The 14424-nt window shown below is 35.7% G+C and overlaps 1 protein-coding gene across 1 annotated transcript; it reads left to right on the forward strand.

Annotated features, from left to right (window-relative positions):
• Positions 1–528: 528 nt before the first annotated feature.
• Positions 529–2139, forward strand: LOC115230450. Its single transcript, XM_029800637.1, has one exon. The coding sequence runs from the start codon at positions 529–531 to the stop codon at positions 2137–2139; it is 1611 nt and encodes a 536-aa protein (XP_029656497.1).
• The last annotated feature ends 12285 nt before the right edge of the window (positions 2140–14424 follow it).

Raw genomic sequence — 14424 nt, forward strand, 5'->3', positions numbered from 1 at the left:
CACACTAGCAAAGGCTCTTCCGAATCCCTGACTTCGAGGCTTAAGAACTCCATCCTCTTATATCGGAATCATACTATTTCCTTTTTTCTTTCCCAGAAATATGTTTTTCCCAAAACATCGAATAACACCTTCGAATGCAATTTCAGTAAAGAATCCATTCCAAACTATTGGAAGGTGACTTCACTGCCGCTCTAAGAATTCTTTGCAGTAACGACTCATTTGCCTCTATTGGGACAGGACTCTCGAGCTGTTAAGGAAAAACATCCCGACGTTAAAAATGATCTAGAATTCCTTTCTCGTCCTCATTTTACCGAAGTTAAAAAAGTGAGCAAAGAAGAGCTCCTTTATAATCTCAAATCATTCCGACCCTCCAGTAGTGGGGGGTTAGACGGCCTTTGTCCCGGTCACATTCGCGACCTTTTATCACTCAATTCGTCTGATGCAGGTGTGAACCTAATTGATTCATTATGCGACCTGATAACCCTTTTCATCAGTGGCCATATCTTTGATTTCGCACGTTCTCTCTTCATGTCTGGAAGCCTCACCGCCCTTAATAAAAAGGACGGCGGAATTAGACCGATTTCTGTTGGGTGCACTTTTAGACGCCTTGCAGCCAAAATATTATGCAGTCGTAGCTCCCATTCCTACCCGAGCATCTTTAAAAACATCCAATTGGGTGTCGGTGTCAGAGGAGGTTGTGAAGCATCAGCCTATTCAGTCAGAGAGTTTATTGCTTCCAAGAATGTGTCTGACAATTGTGTCATCTTGAAAATTGACATGCGAAATGCGTTCAATTCGATCGACCGTTCCTGTTTCCTTGGAGAGTGTATGACTCAGTTACCTGAAATCATGCCGTTCGCTAAACTTTGTTACGAGCACAGTTCCAGCCTCCTTTTCGAGGGTTCAAGTATCCTCTCGTCCACCGGGGTACAACAGGGTGATCCTCTCGGACCACTCCTTTTCGCATTGGGTATCAACCCTATAGCAATGTCAGTCAAATCTCCCCTAAACATTTGGTACTTGGACGATGTCACAATCGGTGGCCCGGCAGATCAGGTTCTCAAAGACGCCCTTATGATATCCTCTTGGCTCGGCCACATCGGGTTATCCTTGGATCCGTCAAAGTGTGAGCTGACTAATCTTAACGTGGCCTCTTTTGATGAAATCCACAGAAACTTTACCTCACTCATTCCTGAAATCAGAATAACCCAAAAGGAAGACCTTATTATTCTCGGCTCTCCTCTCCACGGTCAGGCAACGGAAAAAATTTTGATGGAAAAGACATCAAATATGGAACAAGCAGCGAGTCGGTTATCCCAGCTAGATGCACATGAAGGCTTGTTCCTCTTGAAGAATTTTTTATCCATTCCAAAAATTCTGTATATCCTCCGTTCATCTCCATGTTTCCTTCATCCTAAACATCTTGGGTCAATAGACTCTATCATTCGTCGTCATGCCGAACTTATTTGTAATGTGCAACTTGATGATCTCGCATGGAAACAAGCTTCCCTACCTATTCGTATGGGAGGTATCGGTCTCCGTTCACCTACCGACTTGGCTCTTCCAGCCTATTTGGCCTCACGATCATTTTGTGGTCCCCTCATCGGCGTCATTCTCAAGTCTTTAAATGAATGTACCCCGTGTCGGTGGATGCAAAACGGCCTCGAGTCTTGGAGCAGTCATGGTCTGAGATTCCCCGAAGTGGAATCTTTACAGAGACATTGGGACGAAATCTGGTGTAGGGAGACTTACAGAGTTATCGAACTGTGCATGGACCAAGAACGGATCATATGTCTCAGATCGGGTGCACAACCCACTTCTGGCTCCTGGATAAGCGCTTGTCCTATTGAGTCTACCGGTTGTAAACTGGACGACGATACCATTAGGATCGGCCTATGTCTACGTCTCGGCTTACCGATGTGCACCCCACACCCCTGCAAATGTGGAAAGAGGATTGGTCCATTGGGAAGGCACCCACTTTCTTGCACTCGTAGCGCCGGTCGTTTTCCCCGACATTCCGCCGCCAATGACATCATCAAAAGGGCCATGGACGCTGCCGGATTCCACTCTCAACTCGAACCAGCTGGTCTCGATAGAGGGGATGGCAAACGCCCAGACGGCGTAACCATCTACCCGTAAACGAGAGGGAAAGCACTTGTTTGGGATTTTACCTGCCCTGACACGTTTGGACCTTCTTCATTCGGAAGTTCGGCATTCTTTCCTGGCTCTGCTGCAAAACGTTCTGAAGAGTTGAAGAAAAAGAAATACTCTTTCCCGGCAGACAAATATCTTTTCCAGCCGATCGCTGTGGAGACTTCCGGAGTCTTTGGATCAGAGAGTTTTTCGTTCATTCGAAGATTGGGTGGTCTAATCACCAAAAAAACAGGTGATCCGCGGGAGACGTCGTGGCTCTTCCAAAGGATTTCGTGTGCAATTGTCCGCGGAAATTCACACGCTATCCTAGGGTCATTCTAAAATAATTGATTAAAACAATTTTGACATGTTACAAAAAATTAAAATACTTGCTGGTGAAGTAACAAGTGTCTTTATTTCTTCAAATAATGCACAGTAGGGATTTTCTGTTTTGTTGAGCAAAAGAGCGTGCGAAAGAGGCCAGAATTTACCTAAGTATTTTCCTTGTATTGTAATCATTTGTTCGAATTGATTAGGCACGCTTTTAAAGGTACCATCGATAACCCAGACATCTGATTTTCTTAAAATGTCAACCTGATAATCCGAACAAAAAATGACGTAACGATTTACATCATTAATTCCAGAATCCTTGCGATAAAAAATTTCGTCCCGATCATTATACCACAAACTTTCAGGAATTTCAGGAATGGTCGCAACAAAATTTGGTATCAGTGTTTCTCTATCCCGTTGAACGAGACGAGTCAATGAACGTTTTTTTGGCAAGATTTTAATGACGTCAACATTGGCGCCAATGAGGCTTATTGACACCACATTCATAGTTCTGTCTTCTGTTTCAGGTCAGAAACTAGTTTCATGCTTTTTATCTCATGATCCTCAAATTTTAATTAATTTAGACTTAATCTGGTAAAAATAAAATTTTTTATTTATTTTAAGTAGGCGAGTTGTCGCATAGCCGTTCTTCTAGCCATTTTTGATTTTTTTGCGGTGTGCTTTGGATCATTGTCTTGTTGAAATGTCCAATTTCCTGCAATACCACATTTCTCAATTGACGAAAATAGATTTTTTTCCAAAATATCACAGTATTTAGAAGCATTCAATATTCCGTCAATCACATGAAGTTCTCCAACGCCCCAAGAAGAAAAACACCTGTTTCATCAAACAACTATAAGTTTAGGTAAATATATTAAACTATCTGGTTTGTTGTAACCCAATTCTAACGCCTGTTGATAAACGATTTTTGTTGTCCGTTTGTCCTTGGCATATATTGAATAAATTTTCTTTTTCTGCCTACCTTTGAACATCCCACATACAGCTGTCCTTTGAAAAAGCACTCGCTCTGTAAAATAAGTCAAAATTCGTAAGATATAAACATCCTCAACTCTATACTTACCTGTTAATATCGTCGTTTCTATTACGTTAGCCATCAAATTTTTGACAACTAACCTCGTTCCGTTGCATAATTTAGGCGGCGCATGATTTTTTATTTTTTGAGTTTTCTTTTTTAGATTTTGTCGTATCTTCTTTCCTGTTTAGTTTTTATTTTGTTATTGCTGAACAGTAAAAGTTTTTGATAGACAAATACATTGATAAAATTATTTTTGAATAATTAAGAAGATTAAGAAAAGAGGAATACCGAAAATAAATTCTATCTTAACGAAAAACTTAACTTTTCAAATTAAAAAGTAGATAAAATATGATCAAGTAAAATAAAAATTTCAATTTGAACACAAAATAAACATGCTCCCCTATTTAACAAACCCTAACGTAATTATCTCGTTAGTAAATTTTAGGGATCTCCTGAACTATATGAATTATGTTCAGTTATTGTTCAGTAAGGCTATTCTAATATCAAAGGGCATTACATTTGTTATGTAATGTCCGAAACTGGTGAATGGCTAATTATTAATGACCATCGAGTTTTATTTATAATATTTTTCTAACTGATACAAATAACAACGCTGAGTGCCGTGTTAGAGTCTTGTCTATATTTGCTATTTTACAAAAGAATAGAAAAGCCAATGGCTGATGATGACGAAACTGAGGTAACGCTGCTTCTCCAATTTTCGAACAAACTGAATTCTTGATCAAACTTTTGTCAGGGAAAAGAAAGATTAAATGTGAAAGCGCTAGGGGATGCAAAGTTCATATTAGAGTGATATAAACCTCACTTTTGTTCAGAATTTTTTTGTTTTGAATTCTATTTTTTGTGTTGATTTATTTTTATCAGTTTAATAAAATTTATTCCTGTTAATTAGAGCGTAACTTAAGCCATTATTAATGCATTTTATTAAAAAGTATTTAGAGAACATTGTTCTACTTTACGCCTTTTATTCAATTTATTGAATAGTTTATAACAAGAAATTTCATCTAAAATATCTGCCTAATCGGAAAATTGTCATCTCCGTAACTTTAACCTATCAAAATAAGCTGTAATTTTCATTTTTTAATAAAACACTGTTATCAAAATGATGATTGCTGTCTCTAACAAATAATTTTTTATTACGTACAGTAGGACTTCGGTTTGAGAGATAAAATAGGTTTACTTTCGCAAAGAGATACCGGACATAAAGTAAAGGGCCAGTAGGAGGCCTACACACTAAGTTGTCCATGGCTATTTCCTTCTAGCTAATCTCCTCGTTTTTACAGCAGTTTAATAATTCTTGCCTTAGAAGGGGACAAGATCCATCCTTCCAGCCCATACATCACTACTGGAAGAATATCTACCCGGAAAATGAATAGCACTGTCTCAGGGGGTAGGCGAAATTTGATTAGGCACATGATCATTTTTTTACACCGTTTTTTCCTCACACTTTCCATTTTCAAATAATTGGACTTCTAGGTACAAAAACATTTGCCGAGATGCACAAAGGTTTTGGAACGTCTGCTAAATACACGTTAAACAATCATGGGCTGAGTACTGAGTTTTGAGATAGTCTCCTTTTTGGAGAATGGCTTTCGAATCTTGACCAAGATACTTGACAAAAGAGATCCTTCCTTTCAGAAAACTCGCTACCCATCCAAAGGTTTCTGCTTCAATGTCAGAATTTTCCAGCAAGACGGAGTGGAAGACACTCGACACATCCAGACAGACAATACTGGTCGACAAGCCAGAATCTCGTGCCTTAGATACTATCGAATTCAGTAGAGTCAGCACAGGATCGGTCCGGACAAAAACCCCACTGATCGTGAAAAAGCCAGTGATTCTTTTCCATATGCAGTACTAGCCTATGCAGTATCACCGTCGCATTGATTCAGGAACGTAAATTTTTGTACAAGCATCGATACCCATTCCTTATTAAAATTGTCAAGTGCATTTCAAATTTGGCTGATCATCATCTCAGACCGTTTGATTTTTGGAGATGGCTTGCTTATCTAAATAAATTCGATTTTAATTTGTAAAACTAGAATAACGAATGACATCTGACTAGTAATACTAGGTGGCTTGTATGGGTTTATTAAAACAAAGAAAGTTTGGCGAGAGTGGTGAAGGACTGAGAGGAAACAAGTGGGATTTGACTGCTGCGTCCGGCAAGGAAGATAGAGTGTGGGAGGAGATGAGCAAAGTTGTAGATAACAGGAAGAGGAGTGCAAGAAGAGAGGAGTTTTCCAGCCATATCCCATACATTGAGGGCAGTGCCGGCCGAATAAACCCAAATGTGAGTGAGAAAGTACTTTTCCGTCTTCTGTAATGTTAAGAGCGAAGATTTGGTGGTCGGTGTGATAGGTTTGGGCGTGCTTCCAGAAGCGGGTGCTCCACAAGGAAGGGGGAGTGTCTCCCGCAAAGACAAGCCAGTGGTTGGAGGGGTGTAGGGCGACAGAAGTCAGGGTGGATGACTGTTGGAAGAGATGGACACACTGGCCGGTCTTGTAGTCTGTGAATGAGAGGAGTGGGTAACCCCACATTGCAGCCTGGCCATCCTGGAGACGGAGACGGCAAAGTCTGGAGAGACAGCAATATCCATGACAGGCCCAGAATGGAAGGAGAGAGTATTCTAGGATTGAGGGCAGCCAAGTACGAGAAAGGAGGCTGTGTGGAGGTCCATGATATGAATGGAGTGGTCTCGGCAGCCAATAAAGAGTAGATTGTCATTCTAAAACACTACACTCAATTCTGAACTGTGGTCATGCTCACTATGTCCTTCTCCTTTCGGCAATATCTACATATCTCCTACACACTCACGTGGATGACTCAATCTGTCTTTCCCAGTCCTTCCTCCCATCACTCCACAAGTGCGCCATCACTCGATCACCAGCTCCACTGACAGTCACTCCACATATTACATCAACACATGTCGCTCAGTGCATGCCAGCCCTGATATTCCCTCTTCCCACGCTGCTTGTCATTCCACACAGTCACCTTGGATGACCACTCCACTCTCTCCCACTCGCGATATCCCCAATTGCCCGTAGTTGTTCGACGCGGCCATGTATTCCCCGCACGGGGATATTGACACAGCCAATATTGTCATAAACTTGCACGCCTCCACCTTCATCACTTAATATTTAGTACAATTATTCACACTATTTATATTTTTTATACTTCCTTATTACATAATTAATCTCTCATGGTCCAACCGCCTTAAAATTGAGACTACACTATGCCGAGCTGCGGCTAACATAATGCAAATTTCCAATTTGAACAATATTAAGTCCGCTTGACCACCTAATTAAGAAAGATAGAAAGGGCTTCTTAGCATTTTAACAGAACCAACTGTCAAAAGACCATCATATGTCAATTAGCAACCAAAAGCACATCATCCCGATTCAATTCCTTTCGAAAACAGTTCCCCACCCGTTCCGCACTTGCGTTGGGTCCAGAGTTCAATATCGGGAAAAGCTGAGAAAGATTTTCAGGATTGTTGGAATCACTTAATTAATTACTCTAATTAACTGTTGGTGATTTTTGGGTTAAAAAAACATATTCCCCCTTCGATAAAATCAAACAAGCTTCCCTACTCCCCTCTCACCATCCCAGTTTACTCACCACATTGGTCCTGTGAGGTCATCCTTTTGAGGCAACTGCCTGCTTTTTGGATGAATCTTTGAAAATCCGAGTCTGCCGCGGGCTACCCCTTTCGGCCAAATCAAATGTACGGACCGACGAGTTTGGCTATCTCTCCGTCGCATTTTCACGAAATTAGACGTTCCGAACTAAACGGATTATCCGTTGGTCTCTCAGAACTGCTGGATTTTACTTTCTATTGGAACCTGCAAGGATTTTTAGCGAAAGATGGCCAGATGGGATCAACTTTCCTTTTTAGGAGAGAAAGTGTCTGGTTTGGGACGTCCATGCATGAATCTTTTTTGCAATCTTTTTTGCAAGAAATGTAGATCAAAAATCCTGTACTTTTATCTGAACGTTCCGAACAAAAAAATCTGAGAAATAAGCTGGAATTCAGAATTGCAAAGTATTGTACCCTGTGAGCTGAAACGTCAAACATATCGGGACCTTCTAATCGAAATCTGCATCGACATATTAGGTCACTTATGGAGGAGGTTACATGTCTCTCATCTGAGCACATAACCGAACATAAAATTATTGTTAATCTTCTCGTCTTCCTTTAAAAAATTATAATTATTATAAAATCAGAAAAATTACAAATAAAATTCCATAATGTGGTATTTCGTTCTTGCTTGGTTGCTTACTTACTGATTAATTGATATACATATTTTCTATTACTTACACTAATGATGGCATACAATTCAATTGATTCTATTAAGTTCCTTATTAATATCAGTTTATTTTTAAAATAATTTTTTATGATGACTAACGATGGTCTACTTATGATAATGATGACCTATAATTGTACTGAAATTATTAAGTATTATTTTTTCAATAATTTAAATACTTGACATTGTGAAAATACTGTAAGTGAATTAGTGTTAAATCAAATTTGAAATCAGTTTTTGTAAAATTATAAAGTTTTACTATATGTTTCTGGACTGTCCTTATCGTCTGGTTTCGTTGATTTAGCAAGGTTATGCACCTTCTGTGTTTGTTAAAGCTGTAAAGAGTTTGTAGAGTAGATTAGTATTTTGCAGATATAGCTTTCTGTCAATAAGAATGAAATTTTCAGCTTTCTTTTTTAGTCAGAAGTTTTTAACTTTTGAGATATTTACGTTTTACTCTTCAACTTTACTATTAGCATATTAAATGATGTACAGTAAAGCCTATCGAATCTACTTATTTTAATTAAAAATTTGAAGATTGGCAAATTATGATAAAAAATCTATTGCTGATTTTAATGACAAAATCAGTTTAAAAATCGAAAAATATGGATTGAACAATGTTTATAATGCAGATAAAACCGGTGTTTTTACATGGAGATTTCTTCTAAATGTGTACACTAAATTAAGGAGTGGAATAAAATTATAGGGATAGATTTTTTTTACTATTATGCGCAAATTGTTCCGGTCAAATAAAAGAAGATCGGCAATAATAAAAAGATTCGAAATTCCAAGGTGTTTTAAAAATTTTAACATTGAAAATTAAGTTACCTACACCCATTTCAATAAACCATAGATGAACCGTAAATTATTAATAAATGGCTAGGTGATTTTGATTGCGAATTTGCAAAGACAAATTATACTTGAAAAAGATCAATGCACATCTCATCAAATTATTATCACGTTAAATTTTATTGAAATTATTTTTGTCTCTTTTTGACGGTTAAAAAAGTTCAATAAGTTATTGATTTAATTAAATATAAAACTTGGGATTATGGCGAAGGAATCGAATGAGAAAAGAGTTAATCTTTCAAAAGCTTTCAGAGCTCTAGAGATTATTAAAACTTATGCTTTTTAGGAAAATGGAGATATAGATGATTACGAAAATATTATGAAAATAGGGAAAATGTTAACAAATCAAATTAAAAACATAAAATTTATGATTTTTATCAATAAAAATAATTTTTTGACCACTCATGTCTAAAACGGAAAAATATAGAACGATTCGCGATCCCATGTATTTTTTATTATATTACCTTATTGTGTTTTAAAACTGCAACATTCGTGCACATGGTCGAGATTGTCTATACTTAGAATGTGATTAATATTTGTATCGATAAATATAAAAGGATATTTAATGTGAGCATCACGAATTTTTGAAAAATTTACGCTTGCAATCCGAGCAGATGCCGGGTCCAGTCAAAAACCGGTCACAGAAAATAATAAAAGTCTTGATAATATGATGATTTGATGGTACCTGCTTTACATTTACCTTGCCGAGTTCCTCGATGGCTTATCGTGTCCATTAATAGACTCAGAGTGCTTGAACACACTGAAAAATGATTGAAACATTTTTTTAGTTTTTTATGGATATTAAACTCTTTTTAAAAAACTCAACTGATTGGCCCTACAAATTCCTCTATGCGGCCTTCGCTAAAATGCTTCGTTTTAGTTAGAAAAATCAGTATTTTTTATTTAGATAATCTTGATATTTGTATATTTATGAGTTCTTTCTTAGTTTCTTTATGTTTGACAGAATAGAAATGATCATTTTATTAGGTAATGATATATGTTTTCGAGATATTCCGTCATATAATGAGAACTTTCTGTTATTTGCATGGATGTCGTTTTTTAATATTATTGAGTCTTCCACATTATTTTTTCGTCATATTTTATCTTTTTATTTTGGTCATTTTTTTCAAGCATTTTGAGATTTTCAATAACTTTATAATATATCTCCGCGTTCTTGCCATCCCCTTTGAATTGATTAAGTGCTTCAATTTGATCTGCACTTTTTAAATCATTATGTCCAACTAGCATAAAAATTTCAGAAGGTATTTGTCGAGTTGTTTCATGTACGGCCATGTTATAGTCGGAACATTTTTTTTCAATATTTTAAGATAGTGTTTAAAGTGATTGTTTTATTCGCTAGTGGAGTATATCCATCTCTTAATGGATTGGTTGAATCTTTGAAATTAAATAAGTAGCTTTCGAGTTGATCTTGCTGCTTGGTTGGTTGCTTGGTTTGGTTTTGAACAGTTCACAAAAAGAGGAGTAAATACAATAATGATCTGTAAATTAATCAAATTATTTTACATTACACGGAATCAAAAATAAATTACCTTTTTTAAAAGAGATATTCGGAACGAAGAAGAGCTAACAGATATCGACAATTATCTCAAGTGGTTTAGGGAAAATATGATATAGCAAAAGAAAATGCCATTGTATACTCTAACGTCGTCAATCAAAAAATGTTAAAAAAGCAAATCTGAAATAATGACATTCCAATTTTTAAAATTGGAGACTAAGTTATTAGAAGGAAACAATAAAAAAACACGTACGGGTGCTTTAAATTAACGTTTGAACGTTCAAATTGATCGCATTATTGAAATATTACCCAATGGAATGATTTCTATTGGAGGAGATGACTATACAGGATATATAGTCTAGATCAGTGGTTCTCAATGGTGGGCGTTTCGCCTTCAAAGGCGATTTATTCTGTCAGGGGGGCGATAGTTGATTGCTAATATTTAAAAAATCAAAATCCTATATTAAAAGTCGATAATCTTTAAAAAATAAAGATCTATAATCGATTCAAATAATTTTTATTAATAATATGATATTTTTATTATATTGTATCTTCTTCGGACTCGCACAGTTGGATTTACTGGATTTGTTAGCTCTCTCTTTCTAAATAAAGTGCGTTTCCGGCCTAATGGAGAAATTTGGTAATGGTAACATTGCCAAGTCAATCCACAAAAGGCTCTTAATAATAATAATTTCTAGTCATCTTTATGGGTCGCGTTCAAAAAAGTCGCGAGGGGTATTGTCTTTGTCAAAAAAGGTCAGAATGTATTAAGATGAATATATTTCTCTTAGATTTATTTAAGATTCCCAAGATCCTAATAAACCACTTTTTCTTCAATGTGGTACAATCTTTTCGAATGAGGCAATGAAACCGTTTCGTTTGATTAAACATTTAAAGCGAAAACATCATAGTACAATTGGAAAAATTGTCGCAAAACTGGTTGCATTACTATTTTAAATTATAGGTAGTGGCCATTTGATTGCAGAAAATTTTATCCGTGCTTTTTTAAATTTATTCATAAACGATATCTTATAAAAAGATTTTTTAAATATTATAAAGACTATTCCATTAAGCAACGACACTATATGAAAAAGAATTGATGAAATTTACAATGAAATTGAACAATCATTAATTTTAGTTGTCAGAGAACGCAAATTTTCAGTTCAACTTGACGAATCAGTTGTCGTTAATAACCACTCAATTATGATGGCATATGTAAGGGCTATCTGACAAGCCCCTTCAACACGGATTTAAAAAAGGAAGATCTATTTTGAGTCCCGTGGTTGACAGAGTCCCTACACATTCCTCCACCACATGATCATCAGCTCTCGTCAGTGTCTTATAAACTGGACACACGTACAAGAGGTTGTCATAATTTTTATTTTCTGTCGGAATCAGCCAGATTGAAGGCATTTCCACATTCAGTTCCTTTGTTATCGACTCCACCAGACGTCCCCCATCTTATCAACCCCCTTACGACTTTTAGCATTAAATATAAGAAAAATTAAATTTTCAACAAATTGATTAACAGATTTTTGGGAATGTGTAATATCTAAGTATTTGAAGATCGGAAAACTTTCTGTTTTGTCCCAATTTCGATAGAGACATCTGATGTAGTTAAATCAAAAACTGGGGAATTTCTTAAGAAAATTTGGGCGATTCTGGCTAAACGAAGGAGGGACAGTCGCGAGGGGTATTGGTTTCGTCGACGTATTGGAATTGCAGTTCTTCGTGGCAACACCCACGCGATACTTGCTGCCAGACCGTGATTATTTGTATGTTATATTCAATTCAAATAATGGTCTGATCTAAAAAAATAATAGTACAATTGATTAACATTTTTGGTATGACATTGTAGCTCAGCAGTCACAGTCAATTTTAGGCAATTGCCATCTTCTTACTATTTGTTACTTTTTATATTTTTTTCGTATGCAGTCTTTTCATTGGTTTACATTCCTTTTCGCATGATGTAGTGTGATGTCGTGTTCGATCTGTGGTCCTCCCTTATAAATCTACTCTCTCGGTATCAAAAAATTCAGTTACCAACATAAAACGATTTTAAAAATGTCGAATACTATCAAGGATTTTTAACTGGTAAATGAGAATTGAAAATAAGCGTTTGGAAAGTTCTAGAGAGCACTGGGGATTAGGTAATATTTGACTGGACGTTATTGAGTGCATGCCGGTCCTTGACAATTTACAGTTTGTAAGTGAAGTACCACTTTAGACATTAAATTAGTATTACTTCGATTTTTCTGGCAATCAAGATTATTTTTGTCGGACGGTAAGAGACAACTCGGCCAAAAAAATATTAATATTTAATGATAATTTATTCATTTGATTTTAAGATCATAGTTCGATTAAATTTTGAAAAAGCAACCAAATAGTCAGTTTTTAATCAAACTTATAAAAATGAATTTCTTTTTAAAGTTTAAACTAGCAACTTCAAATACCAAATTTTTGTACTTCTCTGCATATAATTTGTGAATAGTAAAAATTACACCCGGTGATGTGTACTAATAGATATGGTTTTTGTGAAAAATGAAGTAAGATTTTCTCAAAATCAATAATATATTTCTGGACTGGAGTTGACAATATTTTTAATTTATAAAAAAAATTGGTCCTGTTTAGTAAAAGTGTTTATACACAAACTTAAAATTTTCTAAAAAAACTTTCACATAATGATTACTAATGGATTAAAACCACGTGGAACGCTGTTAAAAAATCCACGAATATCTACGTTTCAGATTTGTGCAGAACTGGCAATTGAAAATCTAATGAAAACCGATTTTTATTTTATATAGTAGAATCTTTAAGTAAAAATGTTGTCCAAATATTTAATGTTTAGTAGTTTAATAAAGTTGTGGTTTTAAACAAATAACTATAATAGATTTCTGTTAATTTGGATCGGAGACTAAAATGTGTAACCTAAATCTGATTTGACAATCTACGACTGGGACAACGTAGACAATAAACTAAAATTCAAGAACATTAAACCATCCGACGATTCTCTGACATCTCTCAATAAGGAACTAAAATATTTTACTACAAAGACAAACTGTTTGCTTTAAAAAGAAAAAACTGTCTGCAAAAATACACTTTTTATTACAAAATCAGAAATGATGATGATTTAATCAAACAATGTCATATTATCAAGAAAAATTCGCGCCTTTATAAGATTTTTAATTCTGTTATTCTATCTAATTGCCCTTTTTGAAACAATTAGATATCTAAAAATACAAAAATAATGGAGAATTTAATTTATAAATAAATCAGCGTTGTTTAGACATGGCAAGACGTCGTTTCTTTTCAACCATTTTAGCATTATATTTATCACCCATTATTTCTAATATTTTTAATCTGCCCAATTTTTTAGTTTGTGGTCGCAGCTTTTCTCCAATATCACAAACAAGTGATGGATTCTCAACATAAGCAAACATTTCCTCCAATCTGATCATTTCATCAAGTCGATTCATCACTTCCAACTTTTTTTCCATCGTCTTTCTTTTATTTTCCTGCAAACTCTAAAACATCCCCAAACCTCAAATAACAAATTAGCGTCTCTTTCTTCTCCCCAACGAACAAATGTCTCATTCATTGAAAGGATTTCCTCTTTCTCATGCTTCCAAATACGGGATGTGACGTAATCTTCTACCTGATTTTCCAAACTAACAGTTGATATTTTATTTTTAAAATTATCCTCAAGTGTCTTCAAATTAAAGGATAACTCAAAAAACCGTCAGAATATTCAAAAATTCATCCCGACGAGCAGGAGTAATGAATCTCTTTTGTGCATAAATTGGAATTCCCTCTTTGTAGTCATCACGGACGTGAGCATTGTTAAGACATATCCTCACCAGTCCAAACTTTTGAATATAAAAAACAAATTAAACAAAATCTGACGGAAAAGTGTCCTCCATCTTTGAAATCGATTCAAAAAACGTTTCAAAATGTTCATAACAGGCTAATCCGACAAGCCTAAGGACAGAACAGACGGAATCATCACTCTCCAAATTGTCAGTCACATACAAAAGTGTCTTTCCACATGCAAGACGGGGATTTTTTACATCAAAATGATCATCGTAGAATTCATTTTCCATAAATTTGACCCTTTCATAAACTACTGGCTCCTCCTCTTCTATCACATCTTTCTCAGTAAGAGAAAGTTTAAAAAATGGAATAAATTTGACACAGGCAAGTAGTGTCAAAAGTTGTACGACAGGAGAAGTCATGTC

Source organism: Octopus sinensis, unplaced genomic scaffold (genome assembly GCF_006345805.1).
Source record: "Octopus sinensis unplaced genomic scaffold, ASM634580v1 Contig15579, whole genome shotgun sequence".
NCBI classification, from domain to species: Eukaryota; Metazoa; Mollusca; class Cephalopoda; order Octopoda; family Octopodidae; genus Octopus; species Octopus sinensis.